Genomic DNA, 22,747 nt, shown 5'->3' on the forward strand with positions numbered 1-22,747 from the left:
TAGAGAGCACTTACAAGAAGGGCAGTCCCACAGGACTAACCCTTGGCCTGTTGAATAACCGTGTACAGTGGAGCCCCGAGCATCATGTCTTCAGACTGTTAGCGTTGCCCTTCTCGGTCACCTGGGGTGACGTGTGGTGTGGGTCACTGTGGCAGTTAGTGCACATGGGAGAGCCCCCACGTGGCAGGGCTGGGGGGTACAGTGTGAGAGCCCCGAGGGGGGGGACTGGGGGTACAGTGTGAGAGCCCCGAGGGGGGGCGAGTGGGGGTACAGTGTGAGAGCCCCGAGGGGGGGGACTGGGGGTACGGTGTGAGAGCCCCGAGGGGGCCGAGTGGGGGTACGGTGTGAGAGCCCCGAGGGGGGGGACTGGGGGTACGGTGTGAGAGCCCCGAGGGGGGGGACTGGGGGTACGGTGTGAGAGCCCCGAGGGGGCCGAGTGGGGGTACGGTGTGAGAGCCCCGAGGGGGGGTGAGTGGGGGTACGGTGTGAGAGCCCCGAGGGGGGGGGAGTGGGGGTACAGTGTGAGAGCCCCGAGGGGGCGAGTGGGGGTACGGTGTGAGAGCCCCGAGGGGGGGGACTGGGGGTACGGTGTGAGAGCCCCGAGGGGGCGAGTGGGGATACAGTGTGAGAGCCCCGAGGGGGGGATGAGTGGGGATACAGTGTGAGAGCCCCGAGGGGGGGATGAGTGGGGGTACAGTGTGAGAGCCCCGAGGGGATGAGTGGGGGTACAGTGTGAGAGCCCCGAGGGGGGGGCGAGTGGGGGTACAGTGTGAGAGCCCCGAGGGGATGAGTGGGGGTACAGTGTGAGAGCCCCGAGGGGGGGGCGAGTGGGGGTACAGTGTGAGAGCCCCGAGGGGGTGAGTGGGGGTACGGTGTGAGAGCCCCGAGGGGGGGCGAGTGGGGGTACGGTGTGAGAGCCCCGAGGGGGGGGACTGGGGGTACGGTGTGAGAGCCCCGAGGGGGGGCGAGTGGGGGTACGGTGTGAGAGCCCCGAGGGGGCGACTGGGGGTACGGTGTGAGAGCCCCGAGGGGATGAGTGGGGGTACAGTGTGAGAGCCCCGAGGGGGGGGACTGGGGGTACGGTGTGAGAGCCCCGAGGGGGCGAGTGGGGGTACAGTGTGAGAGCCCCGAGGGGGGGTACAGTGTGAGAGCCCCGAGGGGGGGGACTGGGGGTACAGTGTGAGAGCCCCGAGGGGGGGGACTGGGGGTACGGTGTGAGAGCCCCGAGGGGGGGGACTGGGGGTACGGTGTGAGAGCCCCGAGGGGATGAGTGGGGGTACAGTGTGAGAGCCCCGAGGGGGGTGAGTGGGGGTACAGTGTGAGAGCCCCGAGGGGGGGCGAGTGGGGGTACAGTGTGAGATTCCCGAGGGGGCGAGTGGGGGTACGGTGTGAGAGCCCCAAGGGGGCGAGTGGGGGTACAGTGTGAGAGCCCCGAGGGGGGGGGACTGGGGGTACAGTGTGAGATTCCCGAGGGGAGGCGAGTGGGGGTACAGTGTGAGATTCCCGAGGGGGCGAGTGGGGGTACGGTGTGAGAGCCCCAAGGGGGCGAGTGGGGGTACAGTGTGAGATTCCCGAGGGGGGGCGAGTGGGGGTACAGTGTGAGATTCCCGAGGGGGCGAGTGGGGGTACGGTGTGAGAGCCCCGAGGGGGGGGGAGTGGGGGTACAGTGTGAGAGCCCCGAGGGGGGGGGAGTGGGGGTACGGTGTGAGAGCCCCGAGGGGGGGGGGTGAGTGGGGGTACGGTGTGAGAGCCCCGAGGGGGGGTGAGTGGGGGTACGGTGTGAGAGCCCCGAGTGGGGGTACGGTGTGAGAGCCCCGAGTGGGGGTACGGTGTGAGAGCCCCGAGGGGGCGAGTGGGGGTACGGTGTGAGAGCCCCGAGGGGGCGAGTGGGGATACGGTGTGAGAGCCCCGAGGGGGGTGAGTGGGGATACGGTGTGAGAGCCCCGAGGGGGGTGAGTGGGGGTACGGTGTGAGAGCCCCGAGGGGGCGAGTGGGGATACGGTGTGAGAGCCCCGAGGGGGGTGAGTGGGGATACGGTGTGAGAGCCCCGAGGGGGGTGAGTGGGGATACGGTGTGAGAGCCCCGAGGGGGGGGAGTGGGGGTACGGTGTGAGAGCCCCGAGGGGGCGAGTGGGGGTACGGTGTGAGAGCCCCGAGGGGGGATGAGTGGGGGTACGGTGTGAGAGCCCCGAGGGGGGGGGAGTGGGGGTACGGTGTGAGAGCCCCGAGGGGGGATGAGTGGGGGTACGGTGTGAGAGCCCCGAGGGGGGGGAGTGGGGGTACGGTGTGAGAGCCCCGAGGGGGGGGACTGGGGGTACGGTGTGAGAGCCCCGAGGGGGGGGACTGGGGGTACGGTGTGAGAGCCCCGAGGGGGCGAGTGGGGGTACGGTGTGAGAGCCCCGAGGGGGGGGACTGGGGGTACGGTGTGAGAGCCCCGAGGGGGCGAGTGGGGATACAGTGTGAGAGCCCCGAGGGGGGGATGAGTGGGGATACAGTGTGAGAGCCCCGAGGGGGGGATGAGTGGGGGTACAGTGTGAGAGCCCCGAGGGGATGAGTGGGGGTACAGTGTGAGAGCCCCGAGGGGGGGGGAGTGGGGGTACGGTGTGAGAGCCCCGAGGGGGGGGAGTGGGGGTACAGTGTGAGAGCCCCGAGGGGGGGGGGTGAGTGGGGGTACGGTGTGAGAGCCCCGAGGGGGGGTGAGTGGGGGTACGGTGTGAGAGCCCCGAGTGGGGGTACGGTGTGAGAGCCCCGAGGGGGTGAGTGGGGATACGGTGTGAGAGCCCCGAGGGGGGTGAGTGGGGATACGGTGTGAGAGCCCCGAGGGGGGGGAGTGGGGGTACGGTGTGAGAGCCCCGAGGGGGGGGAGTGGGGGTACAGTGTGAGAGCCCCGAGGGGGGGGAGTGGGGGTACAGTGTGAGAGCCCCGAGGGGGGGAGTGGGGGTACAGTGTGAGAGCCCCGAGGGGGCGAGTGGGGGTACAGTGTGAGAGCCCCGAGGGGGGATGAGTGGGGGTACGGTGTGAGAGCCCCGAGGGGGGGGGAGTGGGGGTACGGTGTGAGAGCCCCGAGGGGGGGGGAGTGGGGGTACGGTGTGAGAGCCCCGAGGGGGGTGAGTGGGGATACGGTGTGAGAGCCCCGAGGGGGGGGAGTGGGGGTACAGTGTGAGAGCCCCGAGGGGGCGAGTGGGGGTACGGTGTGAGAGCCCCGAGGGGGGATGAGTGGGGGTACGGTGTGAGAGCCCCGAGGGGGGGGGAGTGGGGGTACGGTGTGAGAGCCCCGAGGGGGGATGAGTGGGGGTACAGTGTGAGAGCCCCGAGGGGGGGGGAGTGGGGGTACGGTGTGAGAGCCCCGAGGGGGGGGAGTGGGGGTACGGGGTGACAGTCCCAGGATGGTTACAGGCCCACAGACAGTTTGTAAGGTCTGTAGAGAGTGTCAGTGGCGAGGGGGCGTCGTGGGGAGAAGGAGAAAGTCAGGGCTTCTCCGAAGAAGTAAATCAAACCCAAATGTACTGTAAGTTTCCAATTTTGATTCTGTTTAGATACTGTGTAACTGCTTAGCCCCCGGGGCTCCCCTGCTGTTTCCAATGTGGAGAATTAGGGGAAAACAGATCTAGCGAATCCGCCTGCTCTCTTTCGAGGACTCTCGCTCGCCGGCTCCAGAGGAGGGGAGGGGCAGCTGCAGCAGGAGAGGGGAAGAGGCAGGAGTAGGAAACTACACGCAGCAGTCAGCAGTCGCCTGCTCCTTGGCCTCCAGCCCATTTTCACACGGTGTCGGAGAGCCTTGGAGTGGTCACCGCCAAGGTCCAGTGTGTGTCTCTTGCAGAAGGGACAGTTAGTCAAGGGATGACCCCAGGTGGCTTGAGATGCTCTTTCTGCTGCCTGTGCTCAAAGCTGTCGCCCCAGGTTTTGAGCAGATAAAAAGTGGCAGCCACACAGTACCTGCAGTTCAGAGGAGACTCTCATGAGAAGAGAGTCCCATGAAACCCAATTCAGTTCAAACGAGAGGAACAAACTTGAAATGCAGTCTGTTGTGAGTTGAGTCTGGGAGACGCTTAGCTCTTTCCTAGAATGGGAGACCTTTATCTACAAGAGCCACTCTCGTAAATCCAGTCCGGCTCCATCCCAACATGTGAGATGAACCGTTCCTTCACTAGCTGAAGACGGGGAAGCCCTGATGGTAAGTCTTTACTTTCTAGTTTGAAGCGCACCTCCAGAGAATTTTGTGGGGACTCGGGTTACCATAGAAATAGCAACAAAAACTGCACCGTGACATAATGCCTGTCCCCTCCCTGGTGGGTGGCACTCGGATAGATGCGTCCTGGGCTGCCTCGCTCTCGGCCTCTTCTAGCACCACAGTCAGGAGGCGCCAGCCAGTGCCCTCCTCACCTGCTTTAAATTTAAACTCTATTTTCGCATGTCGTCACAGGGCTGCCATCGGCATTCTGAAGCTCAGGCGTGTTTCTATTATGGGACACGGGGTCCCTGGGTCTTGATCTTGGACTTTTTTTCAGCCCTCGCGAACGCCGAGGTGTGGGCCGCCGCGGGAGAGTTTCTGGAGGCGGCGAAAATAGATCGCGGTGCTTCTGAGCAGGACGGGCACACACATCCAACTGCGCGTCGCTTGGCTTTTATCCCAGCTGAGCTCCTAATTACAGGCCTGGATTCAACTGCAAATGAATGTATTCAAGTGTTTTAAGCCCTTAAAAGGTGTCGAAGTTTAAGACGCCTTCCACTCTTTGATGGCAAATTAATAGTGATTAAGTGTAATAAGGTAATTATTACACTCGTTGAACTAAAAGAGACGTGACAAAACTGCCACCTTGCAGGTCTGGGGTTCTTGGTCCGATTCATGGCTGGGCCACCGGCTTTGTGCAGTTTGCACTTTCTTCTCAGGTTTGCATGGGCCTTTCTAGTGATGCTTTGTTTCCTATCTCCTTAGAAAGAGGTGCTGGCTGGGTTTATGGTGTCTCTGTGCACGTTCTCTGGGGCAGACCATAGTCTGGTCTTTACCCTGTCCTTTGGGAATGGGTTCCAGGCTGCTTCGATCCTTTCCAGGAATGGATGAAGGTAAAAAAAAGAAGATCCTGTAAAAACCGACAGACAGTGTGACCAGAGTCCTGATATTTGGACACAGTGACATAGTGTGCCTGCTATTTTCAATAGTGTTAAGTAATGAGTAATGACAATTTCTGTGTTCAGTTTTCTGAACTTGTGTTCAGTTAAAAAACTGCTGATAGACACTTCTTTGGTCACTGCAAAATGTTACAAGTAATTTATAATCATCTGCATTTTTTAGGAGGTGGAAAAGAAAGGGTGAATTTCTCTAAGTTGTGGCCTACATGAAGAATTTGTGTAAGCAATTGAGAGCTCGGCTCCGAACTGTGAGGTCCTGAGCAGCAATAGTGTACCCTGTCTGAAGACTGAGGTTCTGTCCGAGTGTGGCTACAGACACCCAGAGCTGTTGAGTCTTCTGATGATTCAGCCTTAAAATCCTGCAGTCAGGCGACATCTTGTGGTGCTTGCGAGGAATGGAGAGAACCAGCCTCCCATTTTCCGTGACTGAACCTCTCTTTTGTGTTGCAGCCTGCACTGCAGGTCATGTTGCCGCTCCCTTCAGAAAAAAAAATAACATCGCAGACAGCCCTTTCTCATTTATCTGCGCCAAAATCCCCCCCCCCCCCAACCCCCTCGGTCGGATGGATGGTATAAAAACTCATTATTTCTAAGTGCAGCTGCTGCAACAGAAGCGGGGTATTTCTTTCCATTTGCAATGGTGGAAAAGAAGCGTTGTCAAAAAAGCGAACATTTCGATACATGGCTTCAAAGTGCTGCAGACACGTAGCATTTAAAAGTCAGTAATTGGATCATTATTGGAGTTGGAGAACACAGGGCGGCTGTCCGCTCTTCACACTGGGAGGGAAAGGCTTGTGTTTGTTTTGAAAATATTGTGCTGAGCTCAGGCTTGTACGCTGCTCTTCCAGGAAATCATTGTTTCGATGCCATGACTCGGGTAAGAATGCACAGAGATTTAATGATTCACAGCACTGGGAGTTTAGCTTTAACATTATGGGGTTGTTTATTGCTTCAGGTCATGTCTGTTTTTTCCTCGTCGGTCTCCCTCCGGTTCTGACCCTGTGCTCTCCTCCAGTTCTGTGAGCCAGTGCTCAGCTCAGGGCTCCCCACAACGCAGCTGGCTGGAGATGTGGGTCTTCGTGCCGTCAGATATGGACAAACAGAATACCTCACTCTTCGAGCTGATGTTGTTTGGTCATCAGCCTTTCGCAGGACCTCGGAGAGAAATGGCGAATTAAGAAACTTGATCAGAACTTGTGAGACACGGACGTGAGATTCTCATGTTTCTGAGGTGTGAAAAGAAATCTGACAACAGGTTTGCGTTTGATTGTGTGGTAGCTGTCCACTGTTATACCATAGAGGAGTTGTTAACATGCACTCAGAACTGTCCAAGAGAGCCTGTTTTGTCATTTGGGTATAGAAATCGGAGGCGGTCTGAAAATACACCCCTCCTGCAAATTTCCTCACAACTGCTTTAGTTTTTTGGGACTGATGCAATACGAAATGAACTCCCTATGCATAGTCACAACAAACACTGTTCATCCCAGAGTGGAAATTGGCCTGAATGTAAGTTCTGGAATGTGGGCTTGGACAAGTAGAAGCAGAATTCCCAAAATCCCTGGTTTTCAAATGTGTCAAAAATCTCGAAATTTTTCCTCTTGTGTTTTTTGATACAGCAGCTACATTTTCTAGTAACCACTTGTCATTTTGCGTTTTTGTCACTGCTGACAATTATCTGATGTTGCTAGACGACAGGCTGCTGTTCTGTTCTTTCACAGCCAGCCCTGTGCCCGTTTGTCTGGTAATCGTCATTAATGTGTGTTCAGTCCTGACTCACCTCTCCATTCAGAGAAGTCTGTAGGGCTTGGGTTAGCTCCTCACACAGTCTGGTCTCTCAGGAGACATGATCCAGGTCCAGGACTGAGCAGAGCCATCATATAAATACCTCTCAGTGCCCGCTGGCACTGGCATAAGAAGAGTTAAAGAGATTATGATTCTAAAATCTCCGGACAGTCTCTTAAATCCTGCATTGGTCCAAACACAATGGTGATACCTTCATGGTAAAGAATGGAGTATTGAGCATCACTTCCCATTCTAAAAAGCTAGTTCTTGAACTGTAGGTACTTATAACACTGCTATGTAATTTTAGTTTTTTGCATGCTTCTTTAATTCAGAAAAGAACCAATACATCACAGGCAGGCAGAGTGAATCATCTGTCTAATTACTATAGTGACTCGTTAGCTTCACAAGTTGTCAAATTGAGCGTTGTAAATGGGATTACCGCAGTTTCTCAGGGATTAGTAACTATTGCCCTCTGCCTCTTCTCACACCCCTGGAAAAACAAAACAAAACCACTGAATTCTGAAAATCGCTCTCTTTTGTGTTTTCTTTCTCCATTCATTCCTCTGAGGGGGATTTAGAGCTCATTTTGTCCTTCTTGCATGGTAACATTCCCACAGGTAGCCTCATGAGAGACCTGCAGCGGTGAAGGCTACTAAATTGCTGCGATTATAACAGGCCTCTGTGATAATCTAATGACAGAGGGAATTGATCCATCCTCCTGACCTGCTCTTCGAGAGAACAATGGCCAGGTCTTGAACACAGCCTGCCCCTCAGTCCTAATGACAGGTACTGCTCTGACTGGCAGGCCAGCACTTTTAGTAGATCCGTCAGCGACAGAGGTATTCAAGGACTGCATTGTGTCTGCCATGGATGCAAGTGTAAATTAAATATACATGTGTGTGCAGTATGTGTGCATTTGTATGGAGAGAACCGGGAATTATCAGGAATTTCTTAGTAATTAATTTTGTCGGTGCATTAATATATGCTGTTAACCATTTCTCACCTGATGAAAAGTGATTATTTTCTTTCAACTTATGAGAACATAAAATCATTTATAAATGAGGAGTCCATTCAGTCCATGTAACTCATTTGGTTTTTTAGTAGCTAAGTACAACTACTCTTTCATTACCGCCAATATTCTGTTTTCATTTTTTAGTGCTTCCTTGTGTTTGGACAAACACAAACTTTTAAGACTTTTACATCAGTGACCTCTTGTGTCTCGGATATTTTTACTAAATGTACTAGCTCACATGTTACTTACCTGTCTGCATCATCTGCCAGGTCTTGGTCTAGTTTTACATTTGGTTCGAATCTTTAGAAAAGTCCTTTGTTGCTTTTACAGTACAGTTTGCTAGTCCTCCTATTTTGAGTTAATCTGTGAATTTGACTATTTTTCTAACTACATGCTATAAAAGTGGAACAGCAGCAGTGGTCCTAGAACAGATCCCTGTGGCACTCCACTAATTATACCACTACAACTTGAACATTCACCTCTTATCTGTACATTCTGTTTCCTTCTCATTAACCATCTCTCAGTCTAAATACGTGTTGTGTCCTGAGTGCTTTCGAACTGCAATTTGACCATCTTTTTATGAATGATTTCAAAAACCTTCTGAAAATCTAAATACGCCTTATAATGTGCTCTGTCACCATCACTGCTTTAGAAAATGAGTTGAGGAAGACCTACCTTTTCTACGTCCATTCTGACTACTCCTTTCATCTTTTTTTTGTGGATGGACCTCACTTTTGAGTAATACTTGAAGAGTTTTGAAAATTGACTGAGAAATAATTTTAATGATGGGATGTATCTGAATGCCGTTGCATACGTCTGAAGCTCAGCAGGTGTGAGCCTGCCCAGTACCAGCAGGGGAGACCTCCAGGAAAAGCTAAGGTTGCTGTTGGAAGAGGTGTTAGTTGGGCCAGCTGGGGGTGCTAACCCGCAGTCTGTGTGGGTTCTAATGCCCCAATACAGTGATGGGGACACTATGTTGTAAAAAGGCGCCATCTTTCGGATGAGACGTAAAACCGAAGTCTTGACTCTCAGTGGTCAATAAAAATCCAAGGGTGTTTCCCAAAAAGACTAGGGGTGATACCCTGGTGTCCTGGCCAAATTTCCCCCCCAGTCTTTACCAATCTTGGCCTCCTAATCCCATCTCTGAACTGGCTTCATCACTCTGTTCTCCTCCCCACTGATAGCTGGTGTGTGGGGAGAGTACTGGTCCACTATGGCTGCTGTCACATCATCCAGGCGAGGGCTGCACACTGGTGGTGGTGGAGGGGAGTCCCCATGACCTGTAAAGCACTTTCAGTGGAGTGCACAAAGACAAATTGCAACCTTTTCTGGGGCTCTGGAATGGCTCAGCCAAGAAAGGCATTCATCTGAGCATGGGTTGAGCTCGATGAGCGCTGTTGAGGGTTCGAAACCTGGGTCCTGGAACTGGCAGCCAGTGCCAAGATTCCGTAGGAGCGGGAGGGATCGGCGGGCTGGAGTCTTCACAGTTTCTGGCAGCACAGCAACCCCTGCGTCTTCAAGGTGTTGGAATCTCATTCTCCCCATGTGAGGTTTCAGGAAAAATGCAAATGGAAATTCCAGATTGGATGGGTTTGTAATGCTAATAACGAACTGGATTTCTGTAAAAAGTGCTTTTATGTGGAAAAAATAAACGACAGCCTCGCATATGTAACTGCATTTAAAAATACTGCAACCCTGGCTAGGTGTCCTAGCAGACCGTCTCCAGCACTGACAGTACTGCACTCATTGCCAAGGGACACACTAGTATCCTGTAGCTGGCCGGATGTAACCAGATGTGCAGCTTTGCAGGTCCTAATTGCAGTCTGGGCAAAAAAATTATTGGCGGCAGCAAGCCATACTTCTGTATAAAGATTCTGTCATCCTACCGGAAATTCGAGTGGAATGGAGGAAATTGTTACAGCTAATAGCTTCCCTCTGAACATGAAGTCTGTTCTCTGTGCTTTAAAAAAACTACTCTTCTTTGAGCCTATCAAATAGCCTGACCATGCTCTCAGATCTCTACTAATAACAGGTAAGCAACTTGCACATGTGTGTACCACTCTTGAGACAGGGCAGGCCTTATCTCCAGCACTTCCAGTCCCTAATAAAGGCCTGTCTTCCCGTATTAACTGGTGAAGCCTTCCGTTCAGCTGTAACACAGCGTCCCTGTTGAACTGACACAGAGCAAAGCAATTACATTCAACTCTCAGGCCCATGAAGACAGACGTTCATAGTCTCAGTGATTAAGCAAGGAAGGGAGAGAGTAAAAGGGCTGATTGCATCAAAGTGAAGGGGTCAGAATGGGTTTCAGGGAAATTGTCTGGTTAATCTAGGGAACAGATGCTGGCCTCCCAACTTCTTTTTCCAAAAGCTGGGTGTGATTAACTCTTCTCAATTTTGTTTACTACCACAGCACGTGCCCAATATTTCTCAGGGTTGGAGTGCTGACTGTCAATAAAATAGTCGACATTTACAAAGAGACCAGGATTAATGCTGTGAAGGATCAAATGAGCGCAGGGTGGAAAGTGTTGCTGATATCCAGGAACTTTAATATTGTGTGACTTGTGGGTAAAACAAATAAGGTGCTTCAGCTGCTGTTGAGGACACCTTGTGGCTGCCTGTGTTTGACAGGCTGTTGGGGAAGCAGCTCTTCCCCCTCCTTCTCTTCCAACACGCCCTGTGCCTGCATGTGCAGCGAGGGGCTCTAGTCGACCCTCTAGCCTGGGATTAGCTGCTTTAGTGGCAGAGGATCTGAAGGCTGTAGGCGGGAGGTCTGGGTATTTTTGCTGGCTCCAGCTGAATGCCACCCTGATCTCTCACACAAACAGTGCTCCTCAAGGCCGTCGGCCACCTGGGAGACACCTGTGGGCCCTTAGCCATATTAATTCCAGCTAGCGGCCTCCCCCTCCCAGCTCCCTGCCTCTCTGCTCCACCCTGCTAGCAGTGGTCTGGCCAGAGGTGCTATCCTGTCTCCCACAATGCATAGAGCCACACGGGCCCTGCACAACCCCACTGTGACTGTAGATTACTGGCTGGGGCTCTTATGAAAACCTGCTTACTTACCAGCTTTCTGACTGATTGCTCTAGGGCTCAAGGCCCTTGCTAACAGGAGACCCTATTGTTACTATCCAGTTGTTTCTTGTAGGTTCCTAAGGAGCCACATTCAGGATTTGGCCTCTGCGTGGTGATTGTGTGCCTTCAGATTTTAACAGGTGTGTCGCTGTATTACGGAAATGGCACTCTCTGAGAAAAGGGTGAGCTGGAAACGGGAGGGATACTTCTGTCCATTGTGGACATTAGGTCCAGGTACACTGAAGAGTCCTCTGCTGAAAGGGAGCTGACCTTGTCTTCCCGGCCTTGAGGGTCTCTGTGAACACTGACTGTTTAACGGCGCCTCAGGCCTGCCGTCTGCGGCGCTGCACGTCTCTGCCTCTGGTGGAAGTAGCCTCATTCCCCCCTGAAGGCTGGGAGAGAGCAGAGTAAAACACGGCCGCGTTTCCAGTTTCTATTTTTGTGCACTAAGCGTCTCTCCGTCTAGAGGCGGGGAAACGGAGCAGTTCGCGAGCGAGGCAGCCGTGCGCTGCCAGGGGTTAGTGTGTGGCCCACATCCGCTGTTCCTGACAGCCTCTGGATTTTGGGGAGCCCGGAGAATCTGTCCCTTTCCTGGAGGCCTTTCAGTAGAGCCCTTAATACGGCACTGACGCCTCTCTGGCGCGGGGCTCCCCCCCATCTGGTTTGACTTAGCTCTGATGGAAAGGCTGCCAGAAATAAAATGGGACATACCTCCTGTCTGAGAGCCGAAATGTCACTTGCGATTGCTCAGTGCGGTGCTGGGCTCTGCTCCTTCTCTTCCCTCTCTCTCTCTCTCTCTCTCTGTCCCTTTCTCCCGCTACGCCCCAGCTTCGCTCTCCTTGCGCTTTTTTTTTTCCCCCTCTGTGGAGGATTAATAATAGTAATAATAATAAAGCCAAACCACTGTAAATATTCTGAAGAATTTTTATGGACTGCCATATGTAAATGTGGAGCCGTGGTAGATCATAAAAGAGCTGTGTCACATTTTTACTTTTCTAAAAAATCCGAAACCAGATGCCGAGAGGGCCCCTGGGACCGGTGTGTGTGTGTGTGTGTGGGGGGGGGCTGGATGTCTAACGCCCCCCCTTCAAGTGGTGTTATGTTAGAGCTCTCTGGGCTCACTTCATTATACGCTCGTTATTGAGGTGTTTTTATGTGGTCTGGGCAGGCCTGACCAGCACAAAGAGCGCTCTCTCCGCACCCCTACAAGAGAACTTCAATTAAAGTATTGGGTTTCATGTGTGACATGAGTGCTGGTATGAAATGTAGACCTGTGAAAAAGGATACTTAGCACCAAATCAACTTTTATGACAGTAAATTATACGCCACGGTTTTTTTTTTCCTTGCATTTTTACAGGCCGCCTGTTTAATTCTGGAGGGGCACGGGAGACCCCTGGAGGCTTGTAACCATGGAGAGTACGTTCAGCTAAAGGTTCAGCATTCCCGCTTTTCTCCGGAAAAGGGGGACCTTTTTGAAAGACCCGATTCTTTTGTCTTCCTCTGGGTCTGTAATCCTGTAATCTGAGATGGCTCTGAAGTGGCCTTAACGCCATTTCTCCCTGCTGTCTGTGCTGCTCACCTGGGCCCTGCAGCTGAACTGAAACCAATCTTATTGATGGTGGTAGCTGATGCTGTGTTGAGACACATTTTTCTTCTGTTCTGGGTTACAAAGACACATCGCTTTTGTAGCTGATAATTTACCTGTGACCCCTATTCTAAAATGGAGTGGGTCTGCGCTCGAGTACTACAGATTCTCCGATGTGGACCTGGCTGCATGACAGTATGAGATGAAATCGGGCGGAGCAGAGTGGTGGCACTGTGGCTCAGGATCTGTGCCTGTGGGTGGAAGGTTGCCAGTTTGTATCCCGCGGCCGGCAGAGGAATCCTACTCTGTTGGGCCCTGAGCAAGGCCCTTAACCCCAACTGCTCCAGGGGTGCCGTATAAATGGCTGACCCTGCGCTCTGACCCCAAGCTTCTCTCCCTGTCTGTGGGTCTCATGGAGAGCAAATTGGGGTATGCGAAAAGACAAATTCTTAATGCAAGAAATTGTATAGGCCAATAAAGGGGGGAAAAGAAGAAATGAGAGTCCAGAAGGACTGAGTGTCTGAGAGTGGAAGTGCTCTGTGAACCCTGGAGCAGTGCTGACTCCACCCAGCCAGTCCCAGGGTGGTATTCTGAGTGAGTGCGAGGACTGGCCTGGAGCCTGTTATCTGAGCCCACATCTGTTTTCACAATATTCCCCTGTCATGCCCACAGAGCTCAGAGGACTTTATTTATTGAGGTGTCAGTATTTTATATCCCTGCAGTCGCAGGTTAGTGAGGGCCGCAGGAAGGCGTGAGGGAGTAGGGGCAGAAGTAAAGAGTTATTGCCCGCAGTGGGAGGCAGTGACCAGCTCGTGACTCGCGCACCGAGACAGGAGAGCCACGCAGCTTCACCTCAGCTGGAGAGATGAGGGTGGTGTTTTTTTCCAGACCAAGAAAGCCAGCCAGTGTTAGTGAATTGCATTGATTCGGAAAACATGCAATTAAGCAGGGTTTGATCCAAAGCCCGTCAAACAAACAGAGTTTTCCTAGGAGCACAATGCACGGGAGAATTAAAACAACATTCACCTCCTGGACAAATCCAGAGTGAGGTGGTAAAAATGAGTGTCAGATGAAACAGAGAAAGGGCTCCGGCATTAGCTGATGAGTAAACCCTCATTCTGTCCATTCATAGTGGTTTTCAGTCCCGACCATCTCCTGTCAGCTGATTGGAGAGTCTTTTTGTCACATTAATGCTAAATTTTACCATGGTGAAAACCTATAGACGGACCAAGGAACTACTGTACTGAACTGCATGCCAGCTGCAAAAATAACAGGGAAGAAAACCTGCTTCTATAGCATGACAAGATGGAATGAATACGTTTGTAGGAGATGCTAGGATGGGAATAACTAAAGTCAGAGCTCAGTGAAGAAAGTCATACAGCAGTGAAGCAATAAAGGGCCAGACTGTGAGGGTCTGTGAGCCTGTGGGAGCTAATTGGAGATTTGCTTTGAGCTGTGAACCCTTTACCAGAGGATTGTGGGTTCAAGTTCAGACACAGACACTGCTGTTATATCCTTCAGCAAAACCCATGCCCAGATTGCCTCAGTCCACCCAGCTGTAAAAATGTCTACCTGGATTTACTGGGGGGGGGGGGGGTAAATCTTCACCAGGTGTCAGCAAAGAGTTTGATCCCTCAATGCTAAAGAAACAGGGGCTAACTACAGCCCTGCAAGTCACCAGAAGTCATGAAAAGACTTTTACTTGAACTAAATCACTAGCCTGGGCAGCTGCCAAGCTTCACTCTAACAAAGGGTGGTGTTTTCATGCTTAACTGGAGGAACAGGTACTGCACAGCTTACTGAAAGTCTTCATTTTTCCAGAAGGCTTGTGTCTGACTCGACACCTGGGAAGTTACGGGTCCGTATTTTCTTTGCCTTAGCCTAAGGTTTAAACTGCTTTTCCTGTCAGAGATGGAAGACCGAGACAGGAAGCCTGAATGACACTCCATCACAACAGATCAATTGTTCTCCTGCTCCGTCTGGATTCCTGGAACTGGCTCTGCTCTGGATTGCTGTAAAACCCAGTCTCCTGTTAGAGTCTGTGCACGCGTCTGTCTGTGCCTTCGCGTGTTTCACTGCTTTAGACATTACAATCTTCTTCTGCCGCAGTTTCCCAGATGGGCTTGGGTCAGTTTGGCTGGCTGACACAGAAGTGGCCAGGCTGTAGATTATTTGGATGTGCTGTTCGGATGTCCGGTGAATAAAGATCAATGAATTTCGCGATGCCGTTGCTTGAATTAAACACCGGCCAGCTTGTCACCCAGGTCGCCGTGTCTCTCGGCTCAGTGCATTCACCCCATTTTCAAACAAAACATTCTTCTGGTATGAGATTTTAAAAAATGGGGTAGCTTTGTCGTTTTGTTTTGTAGGTTATTCTTGGAGCTCAGCTGTCACCCTCTCCACCAACACTCCCTCTTGCTCTGCTCCGGGCCTGGGAAAGGTTTCTTTCTGCGAACGCTGCCTTCCAGCAGCCACAGCAAATGAGGACAGTTGTGAAAACAGGGAAGCACAACAAATCACTGTGCAGCGCTGCAGTCATGCCAGCCTGAGCTCCGGGTCTAAATTGCTTTACCAAAAATGCCCATCTAATCCTAAAGAAAATACCTGTACCCCCCAAAAAAAATCGAAGAAAGAAAGAAAAACAAATAAGAGGGTGATTGGCAGGAGTCTGACATCGCTCTCAAGCGAGGTCTCAGATCTCCGGAGATTATCGGGCTGGGCGGAGAGGGAGGGCAGTAAGTGTGGGGCCCAGGGTTAGAGCCTTGCTTAATTCCCACTCTGCTCCGGGCGACCCAGGTTAAAAGAGTGTAAAAAAAATTGTCCAGTACGGGGCAAAGGGCTTTTGGTTTGTCACTTTTTGGCTCAGAGAGCGAGCGCGAGAGGGGGACTTCATGTTGGGGGGGGAGGGGAGAGCCGGGGTTCAGCTCAGGCAGTCTCCGCCTCTCCTGTCTGAGAGGACAGCGCGCTGCTCTAGGCAAGAATTATTACGGCAAGCTCGACTCTTCTACCTTTACCTAACCAGGCCCAATGAAAGAACGGCCCATATTAAGGAGCTGCAAGGCAAAAAAAACCAAATTAACGTACTGAAGGAAATCGGTATTAAAGTACCTGTAATAAAAAAACTGAAGCTCGGTATCTTTCCATCTGCTTCTCTAGTTTAATGTTTCAAAGTACCTTTAGTTATTAAAGGGCTCTCCCCACAGAACGGAACGATGCTGCAGTTAAATCTGGTCGACAGCACCATCATATTAGATTTCAAATAGGGTTTAATGTCTCGGAAAATGTTATTTTAGATAGCTAACTAGATTTGATTCACAGCTCTCTGTTGCGTGGACTGCCGTGTCTGGGCTTTCTGAAAACCGGATTTCTGCTGCCAGGGTGGGGGGTGTTGTCTGTGAAGGGGGCGTGTCAGTGCAGGCGTATGTGGATGTATGCTGGAAGAGTGTGTGTGTGTGTGTGTGTCCTCTCTCACAGACCCCCTGACCCCTGCCCTGTTAGTCCAGCTGGTGTGGGAGCTCAGTAATCTGACTCCCTGACCCCTGTAGGTCATCTGTCACTTTGTGCCGGAGGGAGAATGTGTTGGAGGGGAGCAGAAAGTGCCGTGAAGATTCATCGTTTCTCAAAGCAGGGGCTTTGGCAATACTGTAAATGCTATGGCCAGCAAAACAACTTGAATTCGAATCCGAGAGAGATCCATCTTGTAACTCCATCTTCGTCGCTTCAAGGCTGAAATGCAGGGATAGTCTGCCCTCTTCTGGGCAAATATAGTATTACACTGCAGGCTCTCGTCAGTGAGCGAAACAGTGAGGTTGGAGACTTTAAATGTTCAAACTCTCAGTTTTGTTTGATTGTGACCGTTTTAAGATCTGGTTGTTTTGTAGTATTTTCCTTTACAGCCCTTTTACTTGGCTTCTTACTATGAAAAAAATCAAACAATCTGTGAGATGGTACAGCGAAACATTGTTGAAGGCTTTTCTTTAACATGGGTCAGAAAGACTGATATGATGGTGAGCCTTAAGGGATAAAACAGTAAAGAGCATGTGAGTCGATGCATGTTTTGTTATCCTGTCTTTATTGTCTTATCTATGATAAAGAATTGTTAACTTAGGGCAGTAGTGGTCAAACCTCTGGACTGACCCAGAAGGGGCACTACTGCTGTATTCTTGAGCAAGACCCTTCCTACAACTGTGCAAATGTAAGCTGATTTGGTTAAATAAGTAATAATGACATTAATCCATAGCACAGAAAACAGAAACAATGAAACAACACATCACTGTATCAGCATGGGTTTTCAAAACCATCATCTAGGGAAGAATGGACAGAGGCAGAGACAGCTCCAGTGGACAGGGAGATGGACAGAGACAGAGACAGCTCCAGTGGACAGGGAGATGGACAGAGGCAGAGACAGCTCCAGTGGACAGCGAGATGGACAGAGGCAGAGACTGCTCCAGTGGACAGGGAGATGGGCAGAGGCAGAGACAGCTCTGCTTGACAGAGAGATGGACAGAGGCAAAGACAGCTCCAGTGGACAGGGAGATGGACAGAGGCAGAGACAGCTCTGGTGGACAGGGAGATGGACAGAGACAGCTCCAGTGGACAGGGAGATGGACAGAGGCAGAAATTGAGTTAGAGACAGAGCTGCTGACAGAGAGACAGTGGGGCTGGAAACAGACAAAGGGACAGACTTTTACATTATATTTTACCGAGGGGTGGGTCAGAGGGACGGCGAGTCCTCTCTTCTCTGGACCTGCACTGAGGGACCAGAAGGAAGAGACGTACAGTGGCTGTCCAAACCCCTAAGGGCTCAGATACATCTGCTTCACTTTCACCCCCATAACCTTGGGATTTGGAAAGAGGCACTTTTATGAGAAAGAGATGTAGGACCCCCGTGTTTTTAAAAGGCAGTTCCAATCCACATGGACGTGTAATGTGGATGTTAAGAGCTTTGTGGAAGGGCCTTCAGAATTTAAGGTCTTTATTTGAAGCAGCTGGCTGAGAGACCAGGGCTGTGGAAGCAGGGGGAGTTGAAAGGTCAGGGCTAACACCAATCACGAGCTGCCTTTGATGCTGACACGTTACAGGCTGAGTGTACCACTCCACTCACGGAGTGAAGGTAGGGGGGGGGGGACTCCAGGGGACCCCCTTGTACTTGTAATCTTTATGGGCTCTCTAAACGTTTCTTTGAATCAGACTGCAAGAAGAAGGGAAACTCATTTTGTTTAAGTTGTGGAACCCATTACCATCAGTCACGTTAACCTTTTCAGACTGCATTTCTCTGGGCATCCAGGCGCTCAGGTATTTACAGTCCCCAGCTCCCCTCTGCTGTGGTCATGTACACTTCCCCTTCCCTGCTTTATTGGAACGTTTACGGCTGCTTTTAGAAGAAACGCATCCAGCAACCAGGCCTCACAGAAGGAGGGGGAACCTCCTATTTTGTTAAGGCAGCCAAACTGTTTTTCTGTTTACAGAATCCCAAGATGAGATACCTGATACAAAGGCCACCAATCTGAAAGCTTGCAAGAGAAATCTTTCAGCTTCTAAACCACAGATGAGTATGGCAGACCATATAGTACCTTCTGTAAGACGTACCTCATATTCTGCATCCATGGATACAGTCTTGTTAAGACTTCATTTTCATTTAGAGTCTTCATTCACATACTACATCTGACGTGATCTTGCTGTGATAGTCATGGGACTACTTTTGACATGATTCCATCAAAATAAAGACCCAGATAAAAAATGCACAATGAAATCAGAGTGAAAAAGGGCAATATTTTTGTAATGTGAATTGAGTTGTATTTCATATTACTACTTCTCACCAGCTGGAGTGAAAGAGGTTGCACAGCAGGAATTAGCTGTGCATGAAGCCACTACACTCAATTCCTAAGGACCCTAATTGGGTCCGGTGGTGTCTGTAGCTCCAGCTGGAATTCCAGTAAAACATCCCTGAGCAGCTCGTTCCATTGCTCTGCGATCACAAAGCACCGCGGAGCTCTCTGCACAGTCTCTCGAGTCAGAATGGCTCCTGTTCGCATCCAGACAGTGGTCACCAAACACAGCACACCCTTGCTCTCCCACTGCTGCCACCAGCTGGTGAGTAAGCTTCATAGCAGCCCACGCCCCCTGACCTCCCTGCTCCCTGCAGCTGCGGGCTTGAGCAGCTCAGCGAACGGAGTGCTGGGGAGAGTGGGAGACAGTCCCATGTCTCTTTCATCCCTGCCACAGGGGTGGGAGGATCACTAATGTGATGGCGCAGTCGCGGCCAGAGTCTTTGTGGGCACTGTGGGTGGTTACGGTGGATGTGAAACAGATGTGCCTCTGACGGGAGTTGGCCTCCACTTTATTACCAAATTAACTGAGCCAGTGGAAGGCAATTAAAAACCAATTAGAATACAACGTGTTGCAAACAGATCTGCAGGGTGAAAACATGTGGTGCTAACCTTGTGCACAGAGACCACCTGCTTTACACAGCACTGCCAGGTGGCCGCAGCATGTTGCTGGGACAGTCGCTGGGACACAGCCCTGCTGCCCTGTGAGCAAGAGTGACAGTTTTCTGCCTTCTCCTGGCCCGCTCCTTATCAAACCTCACTCAGCCTCGTGGCTACCAAGTCACAGGAGTCTGATGAGTAAAGCACACCTGCCTGAGGTCAAATCCTTTGCAGAGAAAAGCAATTTGAACAAACTGTTGCATCCCCCCCCCAGCCTCTCCCTCAAGCTCTTTATTCTACATTCGGACTTTTCCAGTAAAGGCTTGTAAAACACAGCCAGACATATTGTTTTTGTGGTCTATTACTACCTTGTAGCCTGAGCATGTCAGATCTAGGAAGGCCTGGTCAGTACTGTAAAAGGGGGTATCTGAGGAAAAAGCAGGTTGCTGCTACAAGTTGGTGGACCAGTAGGTGGCGATCTCCCCTTGACCAGCATTGTCCAACCAATGCCCAGGAATGGTAACTGTGGTATTGTCCTTTGAATGACATGTTAACCCGTGGTTCTGATTACTTCTGGTCACTAAATATCCCATGGTACTATTTGTAAGCATAGGGTGTTAACTGCAGTGCCGAGGCCAAATTCCACCTTAAGCATTTAAAACCTCCCTCAAGTTTACCCTTCACTCACCTGGCGAAGGACATTCTTGCGTCTCTGCTTGATCTGCTGCGCGGCGGAGCTGGTAAAGTCCCCCAGGTACGTGCTGCAGTTCATGGAGAGTGCTTTGGGATCCCCTGGTATGGAAAGCACTGCACAAATGCAAGGAATTACTCGTATTCTTTTAGGATTCTGTCTGTTTTATCCTTTGCAGAACGAGCTGTAAAGCGAAGCCCGAGGTGTCTGAGAGTGTCTCCCAAGCAGCAGGTCACAGCTTCAAGGTGGCAGGAAGTCAGGATGGGGCAATAATCGAAGGACAGAGTCTGGCAGATCTGCAGTGTGATCAGACTTGAAGATCCTTTTCAGAATCAATGACTGTCTTATCTAAAAGAGCAAATTGCAGAGAGCTTGCTGAGGGGATGCTTACTGTGATAGTAAGATATGGAAATAACCTGAAGGAAAAACATACAAATTCCACACAGAGAGTACCCCAGGTCTAGAACTGACCCCAGCAATGCTGACCACTGCACCTTATTATATTATTAACATAAAGCTACATTTCAGCTTAATTTAGCTCATTGGTTTATAATAAATAATGTCATAATTAATAATATGTGTATAAATGCGATTTAATTTTCACAAGGCCCCAAGTGGAGAGTAAGTGCCAGAAGGTGGCGCTGTTCTGTCACTTTTATGATCGAGCCGTTTAACGCCCGAAAAGGCCTGCCGTGGAGGTGGTTGTTACAACACAATTCACATAACGTGTTTGCGCTCGGTTAATGTACCTGCACATATTCTGAGTTATTCAAAATACAGGGGTGTTGCTGTACAATGGTAAGAGCAAATTAAAGCTGGCGTGCGAGAAGAAGCCATTCGCTTCTCGTTTGGCGGAAGAGCTCGTTCGGTTGGTTTTGAAAGAAGTCCAGGTATCGGTTTCAGCAATATGGCCGGGTAGTTTGTCCTACAGCCTGAGAGCCCTTTGAGTAGAAAAGTGTCTCCTCTTCCACCTCGTTTCCACTGGCTCGTGTTCCCCCAGCTGAAAACGACGTGTCATTTCGATGTGTGATTTCGCATACTCACCGTGTGCGAGAGGAGGGGATTTTTTAGACCATATATGTCTCATTTGCGACCATCGCACAGCCGATGCATAAACTATAAAACTATAAACTAGTTATCTGCTCGCACTTTCCTATGGTCCTTGATAGACCTCGCTCAACACGCTCTCGAGAAGGGAGGTCTGCATTTCGGAAGTTTATTCGTGTCGAGCGAATTCGTTTCTCCAGGAACATGCGCAGGGTCATGCTCGCCAGAGTTACAAAATGCACTAACACAGGTTTAGAAAAACCGTGTTTCTGGGCTATCATTTTTCCCCCCTTCCTTAGATAATCCACCCCACCTCTACCTGTATCATCTGTCAAAGCTGAGCACCGCGGTGCACTGTGGTTATTGTAGTCTCAAACGAGCTGCAAGTCAGCGCCTCAAATGGCAAGAGGATCGGGTAAAACTACATTTTCCGATCCGCGTTACTTACACTTTATTTGCATACGCATACCTTCTTAAGGCTTTCAAAAAAAAAAAAGAAAAACGCCAGAAAGTAGTTGTACTGCACAGGACCTAGGCGCATGTTAAGAGTTGGGCAGCCTGGATTTGACCAGAACTAAAGCGACCGTTTTGTCCTTTCCTTTTTCTGACTTGCTTGTCAACTTTCACGAATCTCTTTTACTTCCCTTTACGAGACCTAAACCTCAGTTGGGGCTCTTCCTTATTATGAGCCGCTGTCAGAAGCGCGACTGCACTTGACTAGCGCGGTATGATTGTGCACTGACAGCCGAAATCACAAGGGCTCTCTGGAGCGGCTGGGCAGTCTGCGCCTCACCGGGACGCTGGGCGTTGCAGCGGCGGAGGATGTGGAGCTCAGTGCGGTGTGGGTGAGCAGCTCAGCGCGGTCCTCACACCTGCTGGCGTTTTCTCATTCTCATAAGGCAAATCTTTTTAATCGGGCTACGGTACGTGACAAGAATGAAAGACCACTCGAAGAAGAAGAAGAAAACCTGAAGCTGATTGATGTTATTTCTCCCCGTTGTGTGTTTTCGCTTTTAACTGTTCCTTTGAGCTTTTTTATTTAATTTTAAACCGTTTAATTTTTTTTTTTTAAAAAAAGGCAACTTTTTAAAAAGTAACGCTGTCGGACATAATTGGGTGACGTTTTGTTTTCGTGCCGTCTTCTGTTTACGTTCTGATCAGAGCAGATCGGAAGGCATTTAACCCGGTTTTCAGAATGAAATTCAACGGATACATGAAGCTGCGAATCGGCGAGGCTGTGGACCTCAAGCCTACGACATTCTCACTCAGGCATTCCGTAATTTTTAATAAGTCCGGTTTCCTGCTAGACCCTTACATTGTGGTCCGGGTGGACGAATGTAAGATTGGACAGACGCACACCAAGCAGAAAACTAACAAGCCAACCTACAACGAGGAGTTCTGTCTCAATATCAACGACGGCAAGAAGATTGAGTTGGCGGTCTTTCACGACGCTCCAATTGGATACGACGACTTTGTAGCCAATTGTACCATCCAGTTCGAAGACTTGATTAAAACTTCCAACACAGAAGAGACGTTCGAGGGATGGGTGAGTCATACAAGGCTAAATTAGCGCCTTGTCCATCGCCATTCTAACAAGTTGACGCGTTTTTGTTTTATTAGTACATCAATCCACAACAGCTCACTTAAGTGCGAGCTCTTCTAAATTCCTGCTTTTAAAAAGCAAGATGCAATATCCTTGTAACCTTTCGATTACAAACGCTCTGTTGATGGGCGGAGAACTGTGTGACCCCCCCTGGTTTTGGTAAATTGTGCAGTTTAAATGAGTGCGCACATTAGCGCCCTTTAGTATGGGACTTGTGAATTTAAATTCTATAATCCTGAAACCCGGAGATACAGAGGGTATATTAACTCTCGAATTCATCTGAATGACTGAAGTCATGCTTATTGGTACCCCCCATCAACTTCGTAAAGCCAGTCCTGTAACCCTGTCTGTAGATGGTTCTGTACTAGAGCTTCAATCAAAATTGAAAAACCTTGGGG

The 22,747-nt window shown here is 50.6% G+C and overlaps 1 protein-coding gene and 1 long non-coding RNA gene across 2 annotated transcripts in view; one reads left to right on the forward strand and one right to left on the reverse strand.

The window, feature by feature from the left end:
- Positions 1 to 5,951: 5,951 nt before the first annotated feature.
- Positions 5,952 to 20,134, reverse strand: LOC138241019 (uncharacterized). Its single transcript, XR_011190208.1, has 4 exons — positions 19,697 to 20,134; positions 8,599 to 11,387; positions 6,907 to 7,033; positions 5,952 to 6,284 (listed from the first exon to the last, which is right to left on the reverse strand). It is a non-coding gene; the product is annotated as an uncharacterized lncRNA (long non-coding RNA).
- Positions 20,135 to 21,264: 1,130 nt separating this feature from the next.
- The window catches only part of prkcha (protein kinase C, eta, a), a 44,940-nt gene continuing 43,457 nt past the window's right edge, over positions 21,265 to 22,747 (forward strand). Inside the window, exon 1 of the mRNA XM_015350570.2 lies at positions 21,265 to 22,292. Within this exon, the coding sequence (XP_015206056.1) occupies positions 21,942 to 22,292 (351 nt within the window). The 5' untranslated portion in view covers positions 21,265 to 21,941. The remainder of the gene's footprint in view (positions 22,293 to 22,747) is intronic.

Source organism: Lepisosteus oculatus, chromosome 8, assembly GCF_040954835.1.
Source record: "Lepisosteus oculatus isolate fLepOcu1 chromosome 8, fLepOcu1.hap2, whole genome shotgun sequence".
Classification (NCBI taxonomy): Eukaryota; Metazoa; Chordata; class Actinopteri; order Semionotiformes; family Lepisosteidae; genus Lepisosteus; species Lepisosteus oculatus.